The sequence below is a fragment of the Plectropomus leopardus genome, chromosome 9 (genome assembly GCF_026936395.1).
Source record: "Plectropomus leopardus strain MGB_pleo_1.0 chromosome 9, ASM2693639v1, whole genome shotgun sequence".
Classification (NCBI taxonomy): Eukaryota; Metazoa; Chordata; class Actinopteri; order Perciformes; family Serranidae; genus Plectropomus; species Plectropomus leopardus.
In genome coordinates, this window is record NC_142184.1 from 12,015,160 (window position 1) to 12,039,331 (window position 24,172).

Consider the following 24,172-nt stretch of genomic DNA (forward strand, 5'->3'; position numbering starts at 1 on the left):
ATTATTTATTTTTTATTTTATTTCTGTGTAGAATGTCAATTATATGTGCCCTCATGTATGTTTGTGTTCTTGTTTATATGGCATATTTTGTACAGATTTTTTTTGTTCAATAAAGCTATGAAAAAAAACAAATCTAAGCTATTGATTTCAGATCATCCTGAGGGGAACATAAAGATATTGAGTAAATTCCATGATAATGCATCCAGTAATTTATTTTAAAACCATACAGTATGAAGGCCTAAACCTGCTGGTGTCAGTTCGGTTGGGGGGAAAAGATATAACTAATAATAACTAATAATAAAAGCAATTTTATTTGTGTGTGGCAATATTGTATTGACATACAGAAGCCAAGTATCAGTTTTTTTCTATCATGCAAATTATCAATATTACAAATACATATTAAACTTCTGGTATAAAAATCAATTGCCTTTTCAGTCCACTATACATTTTGCTGCAATGCAAATATTTGAAGTGAGAAACTTTATCTTTTTAAACTTTATCTCATTAGATAAAACTTATGTTGACCATTTTTGTCTTAAGGGACATCATTTTCAGTTGAAAAATATATACATAAATCACAATATGGATTGCATTACATTATTGCAATACTCAGTATATTGCAAAACATTTAAAATCACAGTAATATTGTATTGTAACTGAAAAATTGTGAAAATATTGTAATTTCCTCCCTCAAAGTCAGCTGTCTTGAGAACAAGAATGTCTGTGCAAAATTTTATGTCAATCTATCATTGTTATGAGGCTGAAGCAAATGAGGATCAAAGACTAAAAATCAAATAGATACAACAAAAATATTAGTGTTATTTCCACAAAAAATTATCACTGCATTTAAAACTCAGATGAAAGAAAAAAATGCCTCCTCTCAAACCATTTCTCCAGCTACAAAAGGTTAGGTGAGTCAGCCAGCAGTGACATGACAGACTCTGTAATTTTAATACAAATGACTCTCAAGTCTAAAAAGAAAGTTATTTAAAGCTCGGGACAGGTTGACAGGGTTGTGTAGGTTCTGGTTACAGTAACAGCAGCAAGCAGCAGGGCTGTGACAGCCTGGAGGTGTGAGATGTTACTGTGGGGTGCAAAATCATTAAGAGAAGGGGAAGAAAGTGGGATGATTGATGACAAAAGCTCAAGGTCTGGGGAGTTGACCAGTGGCAGGAAACAAACAGCAGATGAAAGCGAAGCTGCAGACGGCCGCACGACCTTCAGTGTCACCGACAGCAACAAGTCTGAGAGGAATCTCGTCCTTTTCAGCTCGCTTCTGAGGATTTGTCACACAGTCGTCCTTCACACTATGAACTCCCTCCTTCCATCCACACACTCACCTCCCATTTCATGCAGACTGGCAGACTCATGTCATTATAAATGATGTGGGGAACCTCTGGTTATAACTTGACAAGCAGTGAAACACACTTCCACTAAAATCTACTGTATTTGCTCTCTGCCTGCTGACAGACTGGACTGTGGCTGCAGGACCATCAAGTCATGTACAAAATGTTTGGATGTGCAAAAAGCAGAAGTGGGTGCAATTATTTTGCATGTCACAAGACAGTCTCAAGTTTGTGCATGCAAGTGAAGTCACAAGTTAAGACTGATGAATCCAAAGTCAAATCCCAAGTACTAAACATTTATTTTCGAGTTTTAAACAAGTCATAATGTGCAACTAAATTAAAGTAATACCAGTGTAAAATAATCAAAATCATGAATGCTTTTAAAAAATTGCATTTATTTGTCAAATTATTGCTAATTACATCAAATTGCTGTTCTTTGTGCAACTTCATTCTTCAAAGTTAGATGTTGTTGGTTTTTGTAATATTTGATGCACATGTTTTGCATACTGCAATCCGTTTTTGTTGATCACTGCTTTGTTTTTGTTTTTGTACGTAAATTAAATTATCATTGGTGTAATTTTTTCCAACTCAGTAACGTAATGTTTGTTCTTCATGGTTCTCTCTCGCAAATTGACTGGATGTTGCTGGATTGGTTCAAACAAAGTGGATAATCTGGGGAATTAAGTGTCAATTTACTGAGATTAAATAGGTTAGGTTTCTTAAATATGTTAGGCCTAGGTTATGTTTTAAGGAGGGGTTAAGGGGTCCAAATTTTTTTAGCAACATATAGTTTATTTTCTGCATTCTGATGCATATTTTATGCACCAATTTATTCCCTTTCTTAATTATTTTTTGGTGAAAAGATCTTTAATTTTGTTAAAATAAAAGACCTCTTCTACTTTCTTGGGTTTTTTTTGGGTTTTTTTGAGGGTGCAAATGCATGCTCAAAGCATGGAGGGCAATGTGTCCCCTGCATCCCTCCTGAAACCTGTGCTTAAGAGCGTTAACATGAGTTGATTCAAGAAATGGAGAAGACTAATTTATTCATGGCACCATTTTTAAATAACATACATTTTAATCTTTGGGCTTGGTCATGAAGTCTTTTCAAATTAAACGGCTCAAGTCCAAGTGAAGTCACAAGTCATTGGTATTAAAGTCAGAGTCAAGTTGCAGTTTGATTGTGTCAAACTGAATCTAAAGTCATCAAATTTGAGTCTTCAGGCCAAGCCATGTGACTCGAGTCCACAACTCTGGCAAAAAGACAACAGAGACACTGTAATGTTTAAATATAAATTTGTATTTACATCGATATTAACATCAAGAAACAAGGTAAGAAAAAAATGCAATAGTATTTTACATCCTGTAATAATAATGACTGTAAGTTTCCCAGATGTGTTTTATCTTTTCTTTAGCGCAGACAAGGCGCTGAGAGGAGTTCCTTTCCTTTAAAGCAAAAAAGACATTTTTTTGTTTATATTTGTAGATGTCATGTTCGTCATTGAGACTGGGGTTTTAAAAAAACAAAACTCCAAGCTAAGACATAATGACATCAATGATGAAACCTCCTTTCCGGCTTAGAAAAATCTCGACATTCTCTTGTAAAATAAACATTTGCAGCACCACAATTCAACTGGCCATAAGTTCTACAGAAAGGAAGAAACAACCACAAACAGAAAACTCAAACCACCTCAGCAGAACCAGACTCGTTTCTACTCTATGTCATACAGATGGGGGATATAATATATGCAATTAAACATGTTAAGTTCAATGTATATTATAGGTTATGTGCGACAGTAAAAGCACACATGAGTACTTGCACGATCTACGTCAGGAACTGTTTCTACGCACTGCAGAATGACAAACAAAAATCTTTGGATTGAGCGTGTGTTCAAAGGTAGATTTCTCAAAAACAGGAAATACAATAAAGGCAAACTTAAATGGAAAAGAGGTTGATGGGTATTCAGGGGATCACACTACATCATGTGTTGCTTCCATCAGGATTTTAAACATCTGCGAACAAACCAAAAGGACTTATGGACAGTTATACAGCTGGGCTGATTTTCCAAAATCTGTAAAATTCAAAGCACATAAAAGCTCAGGAGTGAAACTTTAAGTCACACATGGAAGCATGAGGTTCGGTTCAGAAAACATCAGCCGCCACATACTGGTAAGACATCCTGGCCTCTAGAAACCTAACACAATCATGTGTCAACTCCTTTCGTATAGGCATATTTTGTGTGTGCGTGTGTGTGTGTGTGTGTGTGTGTGTGTGGGTGGGGGGGGATGGGGGGTTGTCAAAAGAAAAATAATTTATATAGAAAACAAAATTACACACTAGCACCTCTTTAGCTAAGACTGTCCTCAGAAAACAAAAGGCTGCTTTCTGAGAGAAACAAAGTGGCAGTATGAAAAAAAATCTACACGCACCGCTTACAAAAAAGGAGGCCCTTCCTTTTCCAACTGATGTACTGAAAATAAAAGCTGACCTATGGCAGATTAAGAAAATTACACTTTTAAATATCAAGCCTTACAATCTGTGCAAAAACAGTATGTGACCTACAAAAGCATATATATATTTATATATAGTACATTTGAAGCATATTTACAATTCATATTCACAGACAAAAGAAGAAAGGGGGAAAAAGCTCCAAACAAGACATCATGTCTAATACTGCAGTGCCGTCACTTTGAGTCAATGATACTTCAGCTTTGACCTCAGAGGAAAACCAGGAGGAAGGATTATTGCTAGAACTTTTCTCTTACAGTGGGAGCTCATAGAGACATAATTTCTCAATTGGCAATTTTTATTTCTGCACTTCTTGTAAGACTGTAACTTGGTGTGAGGTAACCAAAATATCTGCAATATTTGGGTTAAAAATGACCTCTGGAATGATAAAACAACCAGTGAATCTGTATAAATATAAGCAGACATTAATAGAGGTGTGTTTGCCTCCAGCATGACTTTAAAATTACTTAAAAATTTCTCTTCTTGTAATAAATCACTGTAGATGAGAGCATTGGATAAAATCTGTGCTTGACGCCTTTCTACTGGTTCCCACTTTAGAACAAAGACCCATTTCCAATCAACAGCCCCTGTTACCCACACTGTAAAATCTGACAAATTGAACTTACTTTTTAAAAGTTTTAAAACCGACTGCCTTGTAAAAGAAAAGTAACTATAACCACAAATCTTAATTTATGTTTACTTCATATCTAATTGTTAAGTTTACTTAAAAAATTATCTACATTTACTTTATGGTGTGAAGTTGTTGCAACTTAAAAATCGCAAGTGGAATTACCTTGTTCTTTTTGAGCGTTAGCAACTTCGTAAACCAAATTAGTCTGACTTTACTTGATCATGACAGAGAGGATTTTGCTGATGGCAGCTTTATATAAATAAAGCTGCCTTGCCTTGCCTAATGATGAAGTTAGGAGATCTGCAAGTTCTGTTTCCTTAATATGTTTAGGAAAATACAAATATGATTGACGAGTTGGCAACCAAAAGAATTCAGATATATAGCACCGTAAACTGAAGTTGCTTAAACTTAGAAAAATTGATTTAATTGAACTTGTCATTTTTAAGTTGCAAAAACTTCCCAATATTAAGAAAATATAACAAAATTTTAAGTAAACTTAACACTTAGATATACAGTAAACATCAGTTGGACTAATTATATTTACTTACATTTTTCAAGGCAATCGGTTTCCCAGATATTTTTAAAAAGTTAAATCAACTTGTCAGATTTTACTGTACAGAGCGGAAAACACACACACACACACACACACACACACACACACACACACAAATAATAACTAAAACAAACAACTGCTGCTATGCATTAATTCTTGGGTAAAGGCCTCTATATTGCCACAATCCTTTTGATGTTGGCCTCTCCTTAAAGTGCAATCAGCCAACAAGTAATTCACTCGTACTTTAGCTCAGCGGCGTCCTGGAGGGACGAAACAATGTGCTACTGCTTTAATGACATTCATCTGAGTGTCACAATCTGGCGGCTCGTCATTTTGAGCCACATTTACTCTAGAGATCCTCCAGGAGCAGCAGAGAGACGGCGGGTAAAAAAAACCAAAAAAAATCCCACGAAGTTCAGAAACAAATAGTGGAGTCTCACATTTTAAATCTGAACACAGCTTCATGGTACATTCGACAGAGGAGAGGATGTCTTTAACATGTTTGACCAAAGTGTCCGTCCACCTTCACTGTTTGGTCCAGCGAGCGGCGTGTGTTCACTGAGGCACACACACGCCGCTCATAAAGAGAGAAATATTAATCTACAGTCTACGAGAGGAATCACAGGGCTGTCTTTAGGATTTGTGTGTAAATGTGTCACAGTGTTTCTGATTTTTATGAACGCTGTGTGTTTTCATGTACGTGTGAGACAGTCTGTCTGTTTTCCTCCACGGTTGCCAGACTGCCGTTACTGGCCACGAGTCCAAAGGAAGTTCACTCCCCCGTCTGGTGGGAGAGCAGCACTACACACAGACACACACACACACACACACACACACACACACACACACCGCTGGGTCCTCCACACACACTCCAGAGCTGCAGCCGTGTCCTATCTCTGAATGGAGATCACAGTGAGACAAATGCTTCTGTCACGATGCTCAGCAGTATTTCTAGATTGAGGGGAGAAAAAGAAAAAAAAGTGAAGAAGAGGAAATGCACAATTGACCAAAAGCATTGTCTGTTCTCAAAACAGCTTACAGAATCAGACAGGATAGATTCACTATCTTTAAACAATACTGACACGTCGATATGAACACTGAAATGGTTATTAGTTACTGTCATTGTTCCTCCTGTCCATACTGTCCACAAAGAAATATCTTCATAAAGCAATTTCAATTTAAGCAATGTGGAATAAATCCACAGCCCGCAGCTGAAATTAAAGCTACAGCAGGTAACTTGTCATATTTGCTGAACCTGTTACTGTATCCTGACAGTAATATGTCAGAAAGATAATCTGTGAAAAAAGAATTACAACAATCCCCTGTGCCTGAATGAAAACAACCAATCAGAGCCAGGAGGAGACTCTAACGCAGCTGTCACTCACTGCTCATATACACGGCTATAGTGACCATCCTAATGTAGCCTCAAATTTTAACAGAATTTCCAGAAAATCTGCAAATTTCAATCCAGTACCATTATGTTGTCTCCAGTCAGGTGTCATTAAACTATTGCAGATGAAGAGGATGCAACGAGATAGATGAGAGCACCAGTCAAACCACATATATTTGAAAAAAATGTAGAAAACATGATGGTAATAATAGTAAAATAGTTTTATAGTTTTAATAGTTTTTTTACTATTTGACACACTTCCCCGAAATAGTCCGAGGCACAGACTACTTGCACGCCTGAGCTATTTATGCCGAAGTGTTTTAATAGGATATGTGTGTGGGTAGTACTGAGCATAGGACTGGATAAATGAAATTTGGATAATGCTGCACAAGTTGTGTGAGAGTTTGTAAACACATTCTGAAATTGTTTTGCTCTTGCATATCTTCAATTCATCAAGATTTTTATTTCAGGTTTTGGATTCTCTCTTCTCTGGCATGTAAGAAGTTTTGTTCACAAACTCAGTGTAACATAGGGTGAGTAATTATATATGAATGATCATTCGGGGGGCGGAGTATTCCTTTAAGTTGCATGCTTCATAAATGTTAGGATGTCTGCTTCCATTGCATTTTGCCATATTTTGCTTTTATTGATGCACAAACTTTTCCACCTCAGCCAAGAGAGAAATGTGCATAAAAGCAGGTGGATGAATGCACTCAGTGTTTCCTTGCTGAGCTGAAGCAGACACAAATTTGGTACTAAAAGATAATAAATGTGGTTGGTAAAAAAAACTCAGACTCATTTTGTCCCCCATCTCTTAAATTTCAGTTTCTAAGAAGATATTTCTTTGCGCCCACTATTGACGGGAGTAAGGATTACATGTACACATTTCAGTGTTCGTGTGAGCATGTCAATACTCATTTAAGATAAACCTGAATAAATGTGAACCTGTCCTTCAAGCACTCAGACTCTCCCCCCCTCTGCACCTACCTGATCAGGCCCCATCGGCATGCGCCCCATCACCATTGGGTTCATACCCATCTGCCCTCCCATCTGGCCCATGTGACCTCCTCCTCCGCTGGCTGGCATGCCCCCGTTCATCATCATGCCCCCATACTGGCCTGGATTCCCTTGCTGCCCAAACTGCTGCTGCCCTGGAGGTCCCTGCTGCCCAAACTGCTGCTGAGGGTACGAACTGATGAGGGAGAGCAACAGGGAGGAAGATGCATTCAAGAAGTAAAAATTAAAAGTCAACTTTCTCCCATATCTGACGGCACAGTGTTCTATTATCTTCTCATCAGGGGTCGACCGACACTGTTTTTCAGGGCCGATACAGGTACCAATTATTAGCACTTAATGAGACCGATAACCGAGATTTAAAACCGATATGCATTTACCATAAAAATGAAACTCTTTTTGTCAATATTTAGAATTTGAAATATAACAAACTCCATCACGAAACATTGTTAAATGCCTTTAGCAAATGTGTTATCAAAACTAAAACTTTAAACATCATATACAGCAAGTTCCCAATAACTTTTTTATCAAGTCAAGTGAAAATTTAGATAAAAAATGAATAAATATGAATAGCTCCCTGAGGTTTTACAAAGTGAAAGTTCCCCCCATGCTGTCACTTTCTTTGCATGTATTGCAAACTGCCTTCTCTGGTGTTGGTTGACTGTAATAATACCGTACTGCACTTTTGGATCTTTTCTTTACCATCACAGGGGTAAGTGGGGGCGCATCATCCATCCTTATATAGTCTGTGGTGAATCTGTATCATCGATTATTAAAATAAAATGCTGATAAAGATAATTAGAAAAATGCCAGATATTGGCCATTTTATAATTGCCCATGCCTATAATCTGTCGACCCATATTTCCCATCCTTTGTATAACTGTCTTATAAGACTTGATTTAAGTCCCATCGTCAGTCCATCGGTAATCACAGTTTTATGTTTCATTAGGGTTTCATTCTAGAGAATATTGTCCTTTCATTACTGTTTTAAGTATTACCTGTTCTGTATGTGTTTGATTTCATACCTGTTGCGTCCCATGCCTCCCTGCGACCAGCCTTTCATGTCTGCCCCCTGGTACATGGGACCACCCTGCGGGTGCTGTTGCATCATGGGGTTTTGAGGCCCCAGGCGGCCGGGCATCATGGCGTTAGGAGGACTGCCACCTGATGGGCCAAACGAGGGGTCTCCCTGCTGGCCCATCCCTGTGGAGATAAATCACCAGCCTCAGCTCTCCCCTCTCGCCACAGGAAACACATAATTGATACATGGAGATAAATAAAGACAGATGATGAACTTGCTGCGTGGAGTGTGCTCTGAAACTTACTATCCCTTCAATGTGATGTGTGATGTGATCTGATTATAAAAAATAGAGATAAGAAGGGTGTACAAGCAGAGCCTACTGACAATATTTTTTCATAAATCAACCAATATATATACAAATATAACAAATGTGAGAGCCATGCAGTGCGTCAACTCACCACCAGGGAGCAGCAGTATACTGTTGGGCACCAGTCCCAGTGAACTCACCATAGCTCCCACCATATCCAAACTGCTGGGGGCCGGGTTGGCCCATGTTTGGGCCTCCCATAGGGTTCTCCATGCCACCAGGAGCCGTGACGTTTGGAGGGGGACTGAATCCTCCCGCGGCTGCAGCTGCGGCGGCGGCTGCCTGCTGCTGCTGTTGCTGCTGCATCAGCATCATCATGCGCTGCCTCCTCATCTGCAAGGTGACCATCTCTCTGCTGCGCTGAGCCATCATCTGAGCATTGAGGAAGCCCGGCTGCACGAAACAACACAGGGAGTTTGAGGAGGGTTGACACTTAAATACAATTTAATTATATTTGGAGCTTTAGTAAAATATATATGTTATAAAATATACAGTATGTAACGCTAAAAATGGATGGCTGACAAAGTCCTATGTGGATGCAGGAGCTCTAAATTGTTATATAACATCAGGATGACGATTAGAGAGATGCATCAAAAATTTCTTTAGATAGTAAAAATATAACATTCAAGCAAAATGTTACCAAATACAATATATTTCCACCAAGACTGTAAAGGCTCTCCAACAAATCAAAGTCAACAAACAACACTTGCATCATCTGATATGGTGACGAATATGTATACAGACAAGAGGTCATAAACACTCGGGCTCCTGTCTGCCTCTTAACTGAACACGATCCAGTGAAGACAAAGAAAATGCCCCCAAAAATAAGATGTATATGAGACAGTAAAATGCATAATTCAATAGGACTGTGGTAGCCATGGAAACCTTCAGATTTCTGGGATCTATAATCTCCCAGGACCCCAAGAACGACTGCAAAAGGCTCAGCAGGTGATGTATAGTTGCTGCACTTGCTGAGGAAGTTGAAAAAACCGCAGGCTCTGATGAGAACAGTTCTACATGGCAATCAGTCTGTTCCCTTCACGTCAGTCACTGTCTGGTTTAAACTGGCTACCAATCTGGACAAGAGGACAATCAGGTCAGCAGAAAGGACCTGTTCTGTATTCTGATAAGATGTAACTAAAACGTTGCACGTAAGTGCATCCAGAACTACAGTGTGGTGGACATTCTTGGCAAACTTGATTCTGATATTAATTCAAAATCCATGGCATTAAGTCTTAAATCACACAATCATTATTACAGTGTTTCATCCAAAAGTTATCATTTAACCGAAGAAGTTTTGGTCGTCTACCTGTCCTCCCATGCCGGGCTGCATGCCGGGCCTCATGCCAGGGTTTCCTCCAGGGTTCTCCATCTTCATGCCCATGCCCTGTCGCGTCTGATTCATGAACTGAGGAGGGGGAAAAAAAACATTCAAGATAAGAGGGAGGAAAAAATGTCACTCTTACCTTCTTCCACATCCATGCTGTATATTTACAGACAAATTATACATATAAACTAAATGCACTAGATAGTGTACTATTTGTTTGCATCTGTATTAATGTTGTGACTGTCACATACAGCTCCTTAACCCTTTGAAACCTGGAGCGACATCACTTTCCTTGTGCTGCCTTCAGACACCTTTAACAAAAATGTAAACATTTGAACTCTGAGCAAAGTGGTGTGACTTTGGAAAAAAGCTTCACAAATTGCAAGACATAAGTAAATGTAGATTTTTTATGAAGATAGGGAAAGAAATGTCTAGGGCAAAAGAAAAAAGCTAGGGAAAAACTATATTCATGATGTTACTAATTACATGTTCAAAATCATTGTACTGTTTTTTCCAGGTCATTTCTGTGTCGTTTTAAACTTTCTCCTCTTTCTTTCTTTTTGTTTTAACTTTTTACTGAAGTGATTTTCTTACTTTTTTACCAAAATCTTGTAATTTTTTGGGTCATTTCTTCTTTCGTTACTCATTGTCTTCTTCCCATGTTTTTGAAAAAAATCAAGCCAAATTGGTCAGGTTTCAAAGGGTTAAGTAAGTGATTTTTGTAATACAGTAAATTATGGAGCTCCAGGATGATATTCACTATTTAATAATTTCAGTTAACAAAAGATAATAAGTTAATAGCAGGTAAAATATGCATTGCCAAGTTATTTTTCATCTGTTTGTTCATTTCCGGCCATTTTTGCAACACTGACATTTTCATTACTTTCTCTTGAATGTGATTTGATTTTAAACTGCATGCTGGCATTTATAGTTCACCTATCTTGGTAATTCTTTCAGTATGAAAACACTATATACTACCATGGTTAGATGAGAATCTACACCATACTGGATCAACTGGGAAAAAAGCTAACTGTTTGCAAGCTGGTGAATCAGTGAGCTTCCTGTGTTCATACCTGCTGTCCCTGCAGCCTCTGCTGTAGCTGGAGCCTCATGGGCTTGTTGGCGGTCATCATCCTGGGCCTCATCATGTTGGCGCGAGGGTGACCCATGCCGCCCATCCCACCCATACCAGGGAAGCTGCCGCCTTGGCCCATCTGAGAGAGCATGGGCCCAAATCCCCCCTGCTGGGCTTGTCCCTGCATGGGGTTCCCTCCATAGCCGGACTGCATCGGCATGGCGGGGGGTCCGGGATAGCCCTGTCCGTAAATAGGCTTCTGGTCCAGCACCATGGACGGGTCTTGCCCTGGAAACGGCTCCATCTGCTGCTCGCCTCCCTGGTTCTGGAGCAGACAGGACAAGAGGACAAAAAGAGAACTTTGTCAAAGCTCTCCATCTAATTGATTAATTTCCAACTGGTTGGCTCTGTAATTGTCTTTTTCTAAGCAGCACAGACAGATCCCTCTGGGCTCATCTATCTCCCTTCAGTGAGAGAACAGTCTGAACACGGTGAGTCATGACTGAAATATCTAATGCAAAGATGAACGTACGGCTCACTTATGAGTCATGACATGCAGACTGATTATTTCTCCTTTCACTTTACTTCTGAAGGGATACAGAGGAGCACAGAGATGAGAGTGTCGTTTTTCTGATGGCCTACCTGGCTGACGAGGTCTGGGATGCCAAGTGCTCGGTCTATCTCCTCCAGAGCGATGCCGTCTGTGTTATTCAGCAGAGAGTCCAGCTGGTCCAGAAGCGCCCGCTCGTCGCTCTGGCCCTCACTGGTGGTGGGAGGCACCAGGAGATCATCTAACGTGTTGCCAAACTGGCGTCTACGAGGCAAACACACACACACACACCATCAGGTTCACTAACAACTCGCTCCTGAACTTATGGCAGCTCATGATGAATAAATACAGACGATGAGGGATGTTGCACTAACCTGTTACCCTCCATGCCCATTATAGCGTCCGGCCAGGAGGGGGACTGGTTGGGCTGGCCCTGCTGGCTGAAGGGGCTCATACCCATGCCCATGTCAGCAGAGCCTCCTAAACCACAAAGACAGTACATAATTCATATATACACAAACAAGATACAAACATCAAACTCACATCAAATTCCTGTTAAAGCAGCTGAAGAGACAAAAGCAGCAGGAAAAAATGACTGAGTGAAGAAAAACAAAACAAGATACAACACCACAAAAATAATACAACTAAGTTGGAGGAAAATGGTAAACACACTATATGCATAAATTTATCTCACATTTCATTTATACAGAATTTAATTTATACAGCCCAATATCACAAATCACAATTTTCCTGAGAAATCTTTTCCAACATATCAATCCCTCTGTCGTTGGACCCTCACAGCGGATGAGTGTCCTCACATTTTTTGGCCAGCTAATGACGTGAATCACAGTGCTGCAATGTCAGTCTCTTAGCCAAGACTGAAATATCTCAACAATCATAAAATGGAAGATTTAGTGCAGGCATTCGTGTTTCTCTCAGAATGAACTGTATTAACTTTGGCAATGCCAAATCCTTTCATCTAGCGCCATCAGGTTACATTTTTTATTTGATTTATGACCCATTACATTCACATCAGCTTCAACTGTATTTTATTTTCATACTTTTTTATTGTCACATAAATGTGTTGATGATCATTTTTCCAGCATCATCAACACCTGGCAGCAGTATGACAGACGTACCCATATCCATGAGCTGTTGCTGCAGCATAGACCTGGTGCCCGGGACGCTGTTGGAGCGGCTGACCATCGGTCCTGACATCATGCCCTTACTATTGTTGTACTCCATACCCTGACGCATCATGGAGGGGTGTCCTGCTGAGCCTACTGGACTGCCACTGGAGCGGGTCATGCCCCAGTCCCCTGAACCCCCCATGGGAGACCTCTGGGGGACCATGCCGCGATTCATTGGTCCTGGTGATACATAAACACCATATGTGCATGTGTCAGTATCAGTGAATTAGTTTAGGAGAATACTGTGGCATACTCATGGTCCTCAACATTTAATGTCCTAAAGCTGTGTCTTTAAAGGGGCAATTCACACTAAAATCAAAAACACATATTTTTACTCTGAGCTGTTGTGGTATTTATTAATCTAGATTGTTTTGGAGTAAGTTTCAGAGTGTCAAAGATATTGGAAACAGAGATGTCTGTCTTCTGCCAGAAATCATGACCTGGTTACTCAAGATAAGTTTTAAGTAGGAGCTAATTTCTTTCTACAAAACTGCACCCGCCAACTGCATCACTGCGCAGAAGAAACCTCACAGATGAGAGGCTCGTGCTTATGATAGCATGAGATGTAAACATTAATGGCGTCCTGCCAGTTCAGTGGTGCCAGATGAGGTAGAAGTAGATGCACCCTTACTTCGACACTATGTTAAGGGTGGCAGGTGTAGGTTTAGTAGAAAAGAAAAAGTTTTCTACATAAAACTGCTGAAACTAACAGGATAAAAATTCAACTATACTGAAGGACCTAAATTAGGTAACTCATACACAATGAAAATGTGCTCAAAATGTGCTGAGCACTTGAACACTCACCCATGTTTCCTGGGTAACCATCTGGGCTGCCCATCATGTTCTCCTGCTTGATAAGCATGGGGCGTCTGCCTGCTCCTCCAGGCCCACCAGGACCAGGCTTCCCATCCATGGACATGGTCCTCTGGAAGGGCCCCCGAGGGCCTGCACCCATTCCCGGACTCCCTGTAGACAAAAAAGTACAAACTTATTGGTCATGCGGAAAAAGGTAGAATAAATCTGTGTTGCATGACATTGGGAGTGGGTGATATTGGGAAAACTAATATCTCAGTACCCTCTGGCACTTTGGGAAATATTGATATCTTATGAGATTTTCAGTGTTTATAAATTTCACCTACCAGTCACCCACCATAAATAATAAAGAATAGTTTCATAAAGTTCCTCATAACGTAGACACATTCACCTCTTCAGCCTCACCAGTGTGGTCTTACAAAGCATCAAGAATTTAGAGTGTGGATGTATAGAGGTATATTTTTAATACTGCTATAAAAATAAAAAAATAAAAAAATAATACAAAATGATTTAATCTGAGCTGTCTACTTCTTTTATTGCATTCTTATAGATTTTTATTTCTTGTTTATTATCTTGATTTTTAGTTTTAGTCTTGTTGTATTTTATCCTGGTGACCTTTTTGTCACATTTTAGTTCATTTAATTCCCCTTGTGTTTTAAATGTGTTTACTTTTAATGTAAAGCACTTTGTAACTGTGGTGTAAAAAGGTGCTACATAAATAAAGTTTTTTATTATTATCATTATTATTTTTGAAAATTACCAAATCATGTAGAAACACACTTTCAAATAGATGCATTGTTTACAATTTTCTCAATTTTCTAAATTAAATGTAATCAAATTAATAAGTGTTATTCCTACAAATAAAACAACAAAAAAACATGGCGAAGGGAAGAGAGTCAGAAAATAGTGATGCTTGTATTTGTAGCATGAAGACCAGAACTAAAGCTCAGCACACACTGCCAGGTGCAGCTTCACTGGCATTTCATATTGATATCATCATGTATGATGTCATGAAACCTGCCCTGCATGTAACTGTCACTTCTTAAAGGCTTTGGTCTTTGAAGCACTTACCCTGCAGGCTGTCGTCAAGGCAACCCTGGGGTTTGCTTCCTGTGTCATTAGCCCCTCCGCCACCAGCCTGATCTGGGTAAAAGTCAGAGCTTGAACCCCTTAAATCTCCGAGGATGGACTCCAGGTTGTGCAACTGAACATGAAAATAGGCCAGATTAGTTATTACGTAAATGTCTATGAAGATTTAAAGTCAAAGTGCAGATACACTCTTCATGGCTCGCGAAACGCCGATAACAATATTAGAGCTGCAATCATCGAATCAAGCAATCTTACGTCATCAGGTGGCTCTGACTTGATCTTGCTCTCAGGATGTTCAGGTGCAGGGCCGGGCCCAGATCCAGGGCCGCCCCGTGGAGGACCGCCAGCGGCCCCTGGGGCTCCCTTCCCCTCCAGCTCTTCGAGTTTAGGCTTGACATCCACTGGCTCTTTGGAATCATCCTTGTTGAGGAGGTAGTGGAGGAGGGCGTGGGTCTTCTCCTTCTTGGGGCTATGCTGCTCCTGCTTGGGCTCCGTGACCATTCCTGGCCCAGCCCCGGCCCCTGATCCTCCAGACCCAGCCTCACCCCCTTCCTGGCCTCCCAGCGTCACCTTCCCTGTCGCCTCAGCTGTGATCTTCGCCACTTCATCTGGGGTATTTCCATTTTGAAGAAGCTTGTGGAGGATCTTGTGCTTTTCTTGCAGCGTACCTGTGTAGTGCGCTGACGATATCGATGCTGACACTCCCCCTGGCCCGGTTGCCTGGCCTGGATTGGCACTGGCTGATGAAGAGGAGGACACCCCAGTAGATGAGGGGCTGGTCATGCCTCCAGTGGGGTCCTTACTGTCTGAGCCTGCAGGAGTGCTGCTGCCAGTTGATGGGGGCGGTACAGGCGGCCCTGTTGGCCCGCTGCCACCTATTCCCAGCTCCTCAGTCGGCGAAGTCAGTAACTGCAGCAACTTCTTGTGCCCCTTACTGTCTGGCACCCTCCGAGGCGGTTCAGAGCTCGCCACCCCCGCCTCATTGCTTCCCTCTCCAGACTCTTTAGTCGCTGCAGCTGCCTGGCTGTCTGGTCGGTCTCCAGAACTCTCAGCCTGAGGATGCTGATGATGGTGATGATGGTGCATGGGGTGGTGATGGTCGCCGGGACCAGGCCCCAAGCCTCCCGCTGGGCTTTTGGAGCCGTCTTGGCCCGGTTTGGCCGGCTGACTGGGCTGAGAGGAAGAGGACGAGGAGTGGACGCTGGGAGAGCTGTCTGGTTTGTGGGCTGGGGAGGGCGACGTTAGGGTGGAGGGGAGGGAGCTCCCTACTCCTTCACTGATCGCTTGTAGGGCATTTAGGGAGCTGCTGGAGAAGGTGGTGGTGCTCCCTCCGCTTCCTCCACCACCGACAATACCACTCATGGGAGAGTGTATGCCTGGGGAGGAAAAAAATAACTCAAATCAAACAAACAAATGACTCAAATCAAACAAACAATCAATCATTGTATAGCCTGGAAAGGAAAAAAAACTCAAAACAAGCAAACAATCAAAACAATCAATCAATTCATAAATAATTGATGCTTGAGTCTTTGTAACCTGGATTGACTTCAGTTTCTTTTGTTAGGTTTGGACACCTTTAACAAGCATTTAAACCTTGAAAACCTGAGCAAATTGGTTTGATTTCTTTTGAAAATATGGCTAAAAAGGCAACAAGCAACTTGGCAAGAGATGTCCCACAAATGACAAGAAAATAAACTGAAAGTTAGTTAAGAAAGAACAAATTAATAAAAAAGACTGAAAAAAAGAGTGAGAAAAATATCAGAAAATAGTTAATGAGTAATTATTTAATTATAATTACATATTTAAAGTTAATTACGTTTACATTTTAAGTTTTTCCAAGCCATTTCTTTTTTGTGTGCTAATTTTCAAATAATTTTTTAAAAACCTTTTACTATTTCCTTGCTAATTTGGGTAGCAATTAAGCCAGTTTGCTCAGGTGTCAAGGGGTTAGTTAGACTCTGATAGACTAACCTCCAGGTGAGAACTGGTTGGCGCCCATCTTTGGGCTTCCTCGGTTACGGGGTGACATCAGGAGTCCCTGCTGGGGGCCGCCCATTCTGGGGCTTCCCGAGGGGCTGTTCATGCCACTCAGCCCAAACCCTCCGCTGCTCTGAAACGGGGGCTGCTGTGGGTGCTGCTGCATGCCTTGGCCCGGGTGATTCATGGGACCCATTTGATTCATCTGATTCATGTGCCCCACCTGATTCATCTGCCCCATCTGATTCATCTGCATCATGCGGTTGCCCATGCCTCCACCTCCATTTCCCCCTCCACCGCTCCCTCCATACATAGAGCCGCCTCCCATCGGACCCATGTGACCCATGTGGCCCTGCTCGTTCATGCCGAAGCCCCTGCTCATGCCGCCCATGCCGCCCATGCCCATCCCTCCGCCAGTGTTCATGTTCATTTGGGCGTTGGGGTTGGGGCCTCCCATGCCCTGTTGTCTCATAGTGTTCGGCATCATGTTCCCACCCTGAGCTGAGCGGTAGCCGTTTGGTTCCCTGTATGGAAAACAAGCACAAGGTTTGAAAAGATGCCGAAACCTTGAAAACGCTGTATCACCCACAATAACTGCTCTCAGACTGCAGACGCTCACTATAAACGCAACTAAGATACAAGTTCATGTGTGGTGTCTTCTCACTGTTCACAGGACTTCAGTGTATAAAAGCTACTTCAGCTGCTACTTCAAGTATTTGTATGGCATGAAAGCCTTGCATAGATATGCTTGAAGTGCCTTTTTGTCATGATAGTAAGTGAAAAATCTTTTGCTGTGTCTGAATGTTTGTATTTTCAGGTTCTGACCTCTGCAGCAGATGAGTGGAGATGAAGCCCTGCGGCTCGTTGCTCATGGGGTGACGGTACAGTTTGCTCTTGGTCTGGGCTGTAACCGGAGTGCCATCGGACAGGGAGAAGCGGTACAAGGGTGTCTCAGCATGACCCTGCAGGAAGGCTGCAAAGACGGGTAAAACGACAAATCAACACCCTGAAACACTTATCTGATAACAGACATCATCAATCACTGCCTTGACGTTAAAACCAACTCTGTGATTACGGTGAGGATCAATGTTGTAGCGCTCAGACATTTGTATTCATGAGATCAATATTGATACACTGATGCATGAGGTGTGTATGTGTTTATATTATTAACCAGTAGGTCTCATGAGATTCATTTCTGAAGAGAGGCCTGGCCAAGATAGGCAGTAACAACAAATTAAAAACAAATAATTCAATATAACTACAGCATTGAAAGAGCGGAGATTGAATACACAACTGAGCAAACAGTTAATTAAATACAGCTACATCCTGATGATTTTGCCTCTGGCTCTTTCTTTGTGGATTTAAAGGAGCACTTCACCATCAAATGATCATTTGTATATCAATTACTCACTGCGTGTTACACTGAATTCATGAAGAAACCTTTGTTTTTCTTGCATGCCTCAATGGTGAACAGTCAATCCAAATACAGAAAAAACTCTTCATGGATTTAAGTCAACAGGGGTCCATGTTTTAACAACAGCAAATCTATATCAAAACATCTGTCTACAAACTCTCACACAGCTTGTGCGTTATAAGTCTCATTTATCCAGTTGTATGCTCAGTACCTCCCAAACACACAGCCCTTTTTAAAGGGAACAAAAAGTAAAACTTAACTGTGTTCTCTTTAAAGCCAGACTTCATTGACAAAAAACGTAATTATACCTCTCTGACCATGGGAGCTGCTGTTCTACCACTATCTCTATCAGTTTGTTTGTGTTATTGTGTGACTTTGGTGTTTCAATGAGTTTGTTTAGATTCACCAAACTTATACAATAACACAATCACACAAAATAACAGAGGCAGCGGTAGACCAGCAGTTCCCGTGCTCATTGAGGTAAAATTAAGTTTTTTTGGCTTTGAAGAGAACATTCAACTTTCAGTTCAGTTTCCTGTCATGAGGGGCTGTCTATTTGGGAAGTACTAAGCATTCGATTGAATAAATGAGACTTATATTATACTTAAATTATACTGCACAACTTGTGTGAGAGTTTATCAATGGATGTTTTGAAGTTTCAAACTTTCTCAGGTTTTGAATTCATCGTTCAACGCGGAGGCATGCAAGTGAAAAAATCTTTTTCAGAAATTCAACATAACTCTGGGCGAGTAATTCTTATACACATGGGCATTTTAGTGGCAAAGTATTCCTTTAAAATACATGATTTGGTTTCTGAGGAGAAATTTGGGGCTTTAGGGTTCCTCAGTCAGACACATTAGGAAATACTAAGTTACCTTAGTAAATACTAACTTTAAAACTGTTTTGGTGTTTCGAACTTTCTCTGTTTTTGGATTCTTCGTTCACCATTGAGGCGTGTGTGGAAAACAAAGTTATTCTCACAATTTCAGTGTAACACAGGGTGAGTAAATGCTGTTCAAATGGACATTTGGGAGAAGTATTCAGTATTCATTCAACAGCCACCCTACAAGATTAATTCACTCAGTTTGAAGTACTTCAGTTGATTCCAGGTGGGTGTATTCGTGCGTGTGACCCACCCTCATGGTAGTGGCGTTTGTGCGACCATGGCTGCCCGTCACTGTGCTGAAGGAACATTTGAATGCAACGCCTCAACAAATCCTCCCAGCCTGGACGCATCGATGCTCGCAGAGAGTTCTGGTCGATCTGGATCAGTTTACCTGCCGGGGAGGACAGAAAGAGGGCGAACGGAGAGGAGGGGAAAAAGAGAGATGCAAGAAGAGATGAGTCAAACCTGGTCATGGATAAAGAATGAATGCCACAGCCTATTTGGGCCTTCTGTGTTTTCTCAGTGAGCATTTAGGGCGATGCCGCCCCTCACCTGAGAGCTCATGTCGGGTGTTGAAGCTCTCCGTTCTCTCCATGGCTGTCACCCGACGGGCCACACAGATCATACATGACTGGAGGTCTGCAGGTGAAAGGAGAGGAGGGTCAGTCATGTTTCCATATCATGTGCTTGAGGCTCATTGTTTCTGGTTTTTAATAAATTTCTTTCCCTTTATTCATTTATTTACCAATTACTGCATACACATGCAAACCATATGGACATTCTAACAAAGACAAAAAAAAGCAACAAAAGATGCACAGATGTTACCGATTTACAAAACATAAAAGGACACATGAGGTAAGAGGGGACAGCGTTTGAAGAAAAGGAAGATACTAAATAAAATAGCTTGAAAGGGAAAAAAAATAAATTGAAAATCTAGAAAAAAAGACAAGAAGAAGACAAATTGAAAAGTAAGCAGAAGGGAAGAAAGTACAAAAAAAGAGATGAATGTGTTATTTTTGCAACACTGTAAAATCCTAAAATAAACTCCTTATCATGAACTAAACAGTGTGTATATTTGTGACTTTGCCAGCGTACCTTCCCCCTCCTCGATCATGGCCTTGGGCTGAGTAAGAGCAAAACATTGCATGGTCTCGTAGCGCGGCCCTCCTGGCCCCTCCTCCATGGGGCCGTGGGTGTGGCCAAACTTGACCAGCATCCGGCAGGTGAAGGTGTGACTCTTCTGTCGGGCCGCCTCGCTTCCCCACGACACTCCATTTACTAAAAAGAAGGAAACACAAATAAAAAGGAGATTTACTCTTGTGAGTAAAAATGGAAAAGAGGCGTGCAACACAACAGCTCACACCCTCTTCCTGAGAGACACACACACACACACACACACACACAAAACAAACAAAACCAGACTGCAACATGTATTTTTCCTTCTTAAATAGAGAAGCAGAAGACTCTCCTGCTGTCCGGATGCCTGGCTAAATGGACCATGGGATTAATGTAGCCAAGGTGTCGATTTCCAATATCTCTCCCTCTCAGTCTGCTCTGCAGCGGGCAGAGGCCAGGGACACTCAGCCATCTATCCTCATTTAGGCTCTGACTTCTCATCACAGCTCACACACACACTCACACACACTAATTTAGACTGGGGTCACCTTCATAGGGGAAGAGGGAGGAAAAGACAGAAAGGGGAGGCAAACTTCAGAGAGACATCCAACTGTCCTCCAAGGTCTGCGTGGAGCCTTATCAGGGGCCTTGAGTTGGCCGGAGGTTTCTGTCTGGCAGGTGCAGGGAGGATACAAGAGAAGACCCATGAGAGCGTGTTGTGGTGGGGGGGCGCTAACTGATAGTGAGAGGTGATTTAACAAGGCCTTGGGACAGCGAGAGCGCAGCCCAGTCACTGGGGCCGACACCTCCCCTCAGACACAATTAGCCGACAAGACAGAGGGGTCAAAAAACACACTCGAACAAAAGCTCCAACATGTTTTGTGCACGAGCGTCTGTTTTTGTTAGTGTGTATTTAACTGAAGCTGGTGTGGTCAGTGGTCATCCCACAGGAATGTGCAGCGAGAGCGCATTTCATTCATGGGCCCGAAAGATAATGAAGGGGCAGAGCAGCAGAGCGAGACACAATGAGGGGTGGGAGAGAGCAGAGAGGGAGGCAGGTTGAGAAACAGACAATATTTCGTCTTAGCAGGAAGCCGTATCAAGTATGAATGAGGCTGAGAAAGAGTCGAGAGAGAGGCACAAGGGACACTCGGAGGAAAAGTAGATAAAGATGAGTCTTAAAAGATAAAGAGAGTGACTGAATAAAGGAGCGTGCGGGGGGAATGGGAGGAATAAGTGAGAGAACGTGTCAATGACATGTCGGAGCCGCCGCTGCTTAGGAACATTACTGCGGAGTTAATCGAGTAGCAGGTTCAGTCGAGCACACATATCCATAATTAATCAGCTTTATAAATAGTTCTCTGTGCTCGTGGGCTTACACACACACACACACATGCAGGCTGCAGCTTTAATAAATACAATCCTATTGCTGACATAGGCATGTAAATATATACAATAACACACATGCACATGCAAACACAAAGTGAATTAAGTAGCAGGAAAGTGTGGAGGTGCATTATTCAGCAGTAAGTAGTTTCCAGATGGCTGCCATGGGATCTGAATAGAGCTCAGGCCTGTTTTACACTGTCTGGACCACTGAGTGTGACTGACAGCTGCGCTACGCTCTGCCTGCTTAGCACCGAGTGGGTGGGTGCTCCCGTGCACATGTGTGTTTTGTCAGGTGTGCGTTTCTGAAAAGCTCTCGTGCACAGGCTTCCCAGGAGCTCCTCATTATAACGAGAGAAGGAGTTAAGAGCGAGGAGCATGAATAAATAACTGAGTGAGTTTACGTTGACGTGCGAGTTGTTGTAACCTCTCAAAGTTTGTTTTATACCTCGGCCCTGCGGAAGATGTCAAGCAGGGTTTGCTTGTGAGCAGATGTGCAGCTTCCTTCTGTGTGTGTGTGTGTGTGTGTGTGTGTGTGTGTGTGTGTGTGTGTATTTGTGTCTCACTGCTGGTCTTGGGCAGGTTCTTGTGGAACTCCTCCCTGTCGTCCTCATGGAGAATATTGTACACGCTGGTGTTGATGAGTTCCTCCTGTTTGTACTGCAGGTACTGCGTCACGTTGTCCGACACGAACACGATGCTGCCCTCCCGGTTCACCACAAACAGGAAGCCGTCCAGAGCCTGAGAGCACAGCGACAGGAAGTCACCATCAGCTCAGCAGGCCCATGAATACAAATTGTCTGTTTACGCAATATTTCAAATGACTGTCATCAGATATGAAAGCTAAGATAAAAGTACTGATGACTTTGTGTATGCACACTTACACGTGCTGATGTGTGTCTGTATATGTGTATGCATGTTGTCATGTCCTATGCTGGCCAAATGTATCCTCTCACTTAAGTCTATGAGTTATTGGTAAATTATACTTACGAATTGAAATTTATGTGACCAGTTTATTTTTTTTAAATATCATCTTACATATATGTACCAGTTATTTATTTATTTTTTTTTACTTATGTTTTGTATTTTTAGCTTTTTGTATTTTTTAACATATATTTTTTCTTTTCTAATGTACTCAGTAACTCCAGTGTTACATTTTTCTTAAAATGACAAAAAAAACAAACCAAAACAAAACAAAAAAAAAACATCAGTTCTCACCTGCAGCAGGAGCGGCCCCAGGTGGTCCTTGTCGATGACCCCCTGACCTGTCGAGGACACGTCTGATTTCTGGACGTCGTCGTCGTTGGATGAAGCTTTCCCTATAAGAGAAAAAAGAGATGAAATGCATTACAAAAAAACACGAACAGCCATTTCAAGCCAAGCTGCCGACAAAGAAGCAAAAAAAAAGAGCAAAGGAGAAACACAAGGAGAGATACCTGAAACTGGAGGAAACAGTCATTCACTACTACATCTGCGCCAGCAGGGGGCAGCGTTTCTCAATCTTCACTTTTAATTTTTTTTTTAAATTTAAAACTACAGGTGAGGAGGGAGACGGACGGAGGCAGGTTTCTCTGAGGAGCCCGTCAGGAGGAGTAGAGGGCTGGGTGCATGTGGAGCAGGTAGCAGCCGTCCTCTTGCTTTATATTCAGTGTCAGACTCTGAGGGACTGTCTGGTAGGCTGGGGCTGAGAGAGAGAGAGCGCGGGAGAGAGCTAGAGAGGCTCTGGAAGCCGTAATGGTGCAGGGGCAGGAGCTGAAGGCACCTGAATTAATGGAGGGGCTGAGGCTGAGAGAGAGAAAGAAAGATGGAGAAAGCGAGAGACAGGGAGGACCGGAGCTGGACTGGAGGGATGTGGACGATGCTGACAGAAAAACGGCTGGTGTTTTGGTTGTTGTATTAATGCAGGGTTTGGTCTGAGGAAGAGGCGGGGGCTGCTTGGCTACAGGAATCATTCTATCTGATTAGCTCCCAAGGGGCACTGATACCCACACAAAGAAAAAAAGCCACTGCTGCTTACATCCAGGCACAAGTAAAGGTAGAGAAGGACGGAGAGAAAATGAGACACAAACAGAGTGAGCGTGAGACAGAAAGAGAGATGCTGCACTCCATCAGTTCACTCAATATCTTTAAGATGCTGGGAGCAAACCTGAAGATGCTGCAACTCATTGTGCTGAAATACAGATGAGAGGGTGGGAAAAAAATGGGGAGCAGAAGAAGAGGAGGAAGACGCAGGAGCAGAGTACATAAGTGAGATGAAAAACAGAAGTGATTGATGGAGAAAAGAGCAAAAATGAAGAGCGGCAGAAAGAGCAACTGAAAGTGAGAGGAGGAGAAGAGGAACAGGTAGAGAGCGAGAGACGAGTCTAAACGCCCGTGTCATTTCTGTCTTCACTTCCTGTAACTATGGCAACCTGTCAGCAGCCAGTCAGGGCCAGCTGTAGCCTCTTCCCCTTCCTGTCGAGGTGGCAGACGCTGACTGAGCCGAGCAGAGACATGAGAACAAAATTCACCCCTGATCTCC

The 24,172-nt window shown here is 42.0% G+C and overlaps 1 protein-coding gene across 1 annotated transcript in view; it reads right to left on the reverse strand.

Annotated features, from left to right (window-relative positions):
* Positions 1–2,622: 2,622 nt before the first annotated feature.
* Positions 2,623–24,172, reverse strand: part of LOC121946689 (nuclear receptor coactivator 3-like) — a 78,412-nt gene continuing 56,862 nt past the window's right edge. The window contains exons 5-23 of the mRNA XM_042491374.2: positions 22,870–22,970; positions 22,218–22,392; positions 20,245–20,427; positions 19,702–19,788; positions 19,400–19,540; positions 17,675–17,822; positions 16,844–17,373; positions 15,128–16,248; positions 14,855–14,987; positions 13,775–13,936; positions 12,920–13,150; positions 12,155–12,260; positions 11,873–12,044; positions 11,229–11,555; positions 10,138–10,236; positions 8,969–9,221; positions 8,466–8,643; positions 7,414–7,618; positions 2,623–5,987 (exon numbers count right to left, since the gene is read on the reverse strand). Coding sequence (XP_042347308.2) covers positions 5,976–5,987; positions 7,414–7,618; positions 8,466–8,643; positions 8,969–9,221; positions 10,138–10,236; positions 11,229–11,555; positions 11,873–12,044; positions 12,155–12,260; positions 12,920–13,150; positions 13,775–13,936; positions 14,855–14,987; positions 15,128–16,248; positions 16,844–17,373; positions 17,675–17,822; positions 19,400–19,540; positions 19,702–19,788; positions 20,245–20,427; positions 22,218–22,392; positions 22,870–22,970 — 4,364 coding nt within the window. The 3' untranslated portion in view covers positions 2,623–5,975. The remainder of the gene's footprint in view (positions 5,988–7,413; positions 7,619–8,465; positions 8,644–8,968; positions 9,222–10,137; positions 10,237–11,228; positions 11,556–11,872; positions 12,045–12,154; positions 12,261–12,919; positions 13,151–13,774; positions 13,937–14,854; positions 14,988–15,127; positions 16,249–16,843; positions 17,374–17,674; positions 17,823–19,399; positions 19,541–19,701; positions 19,789–20,244; positions 20,428–22,217; positions 22,393–22,869; positions 22,971–24,172) is intronic.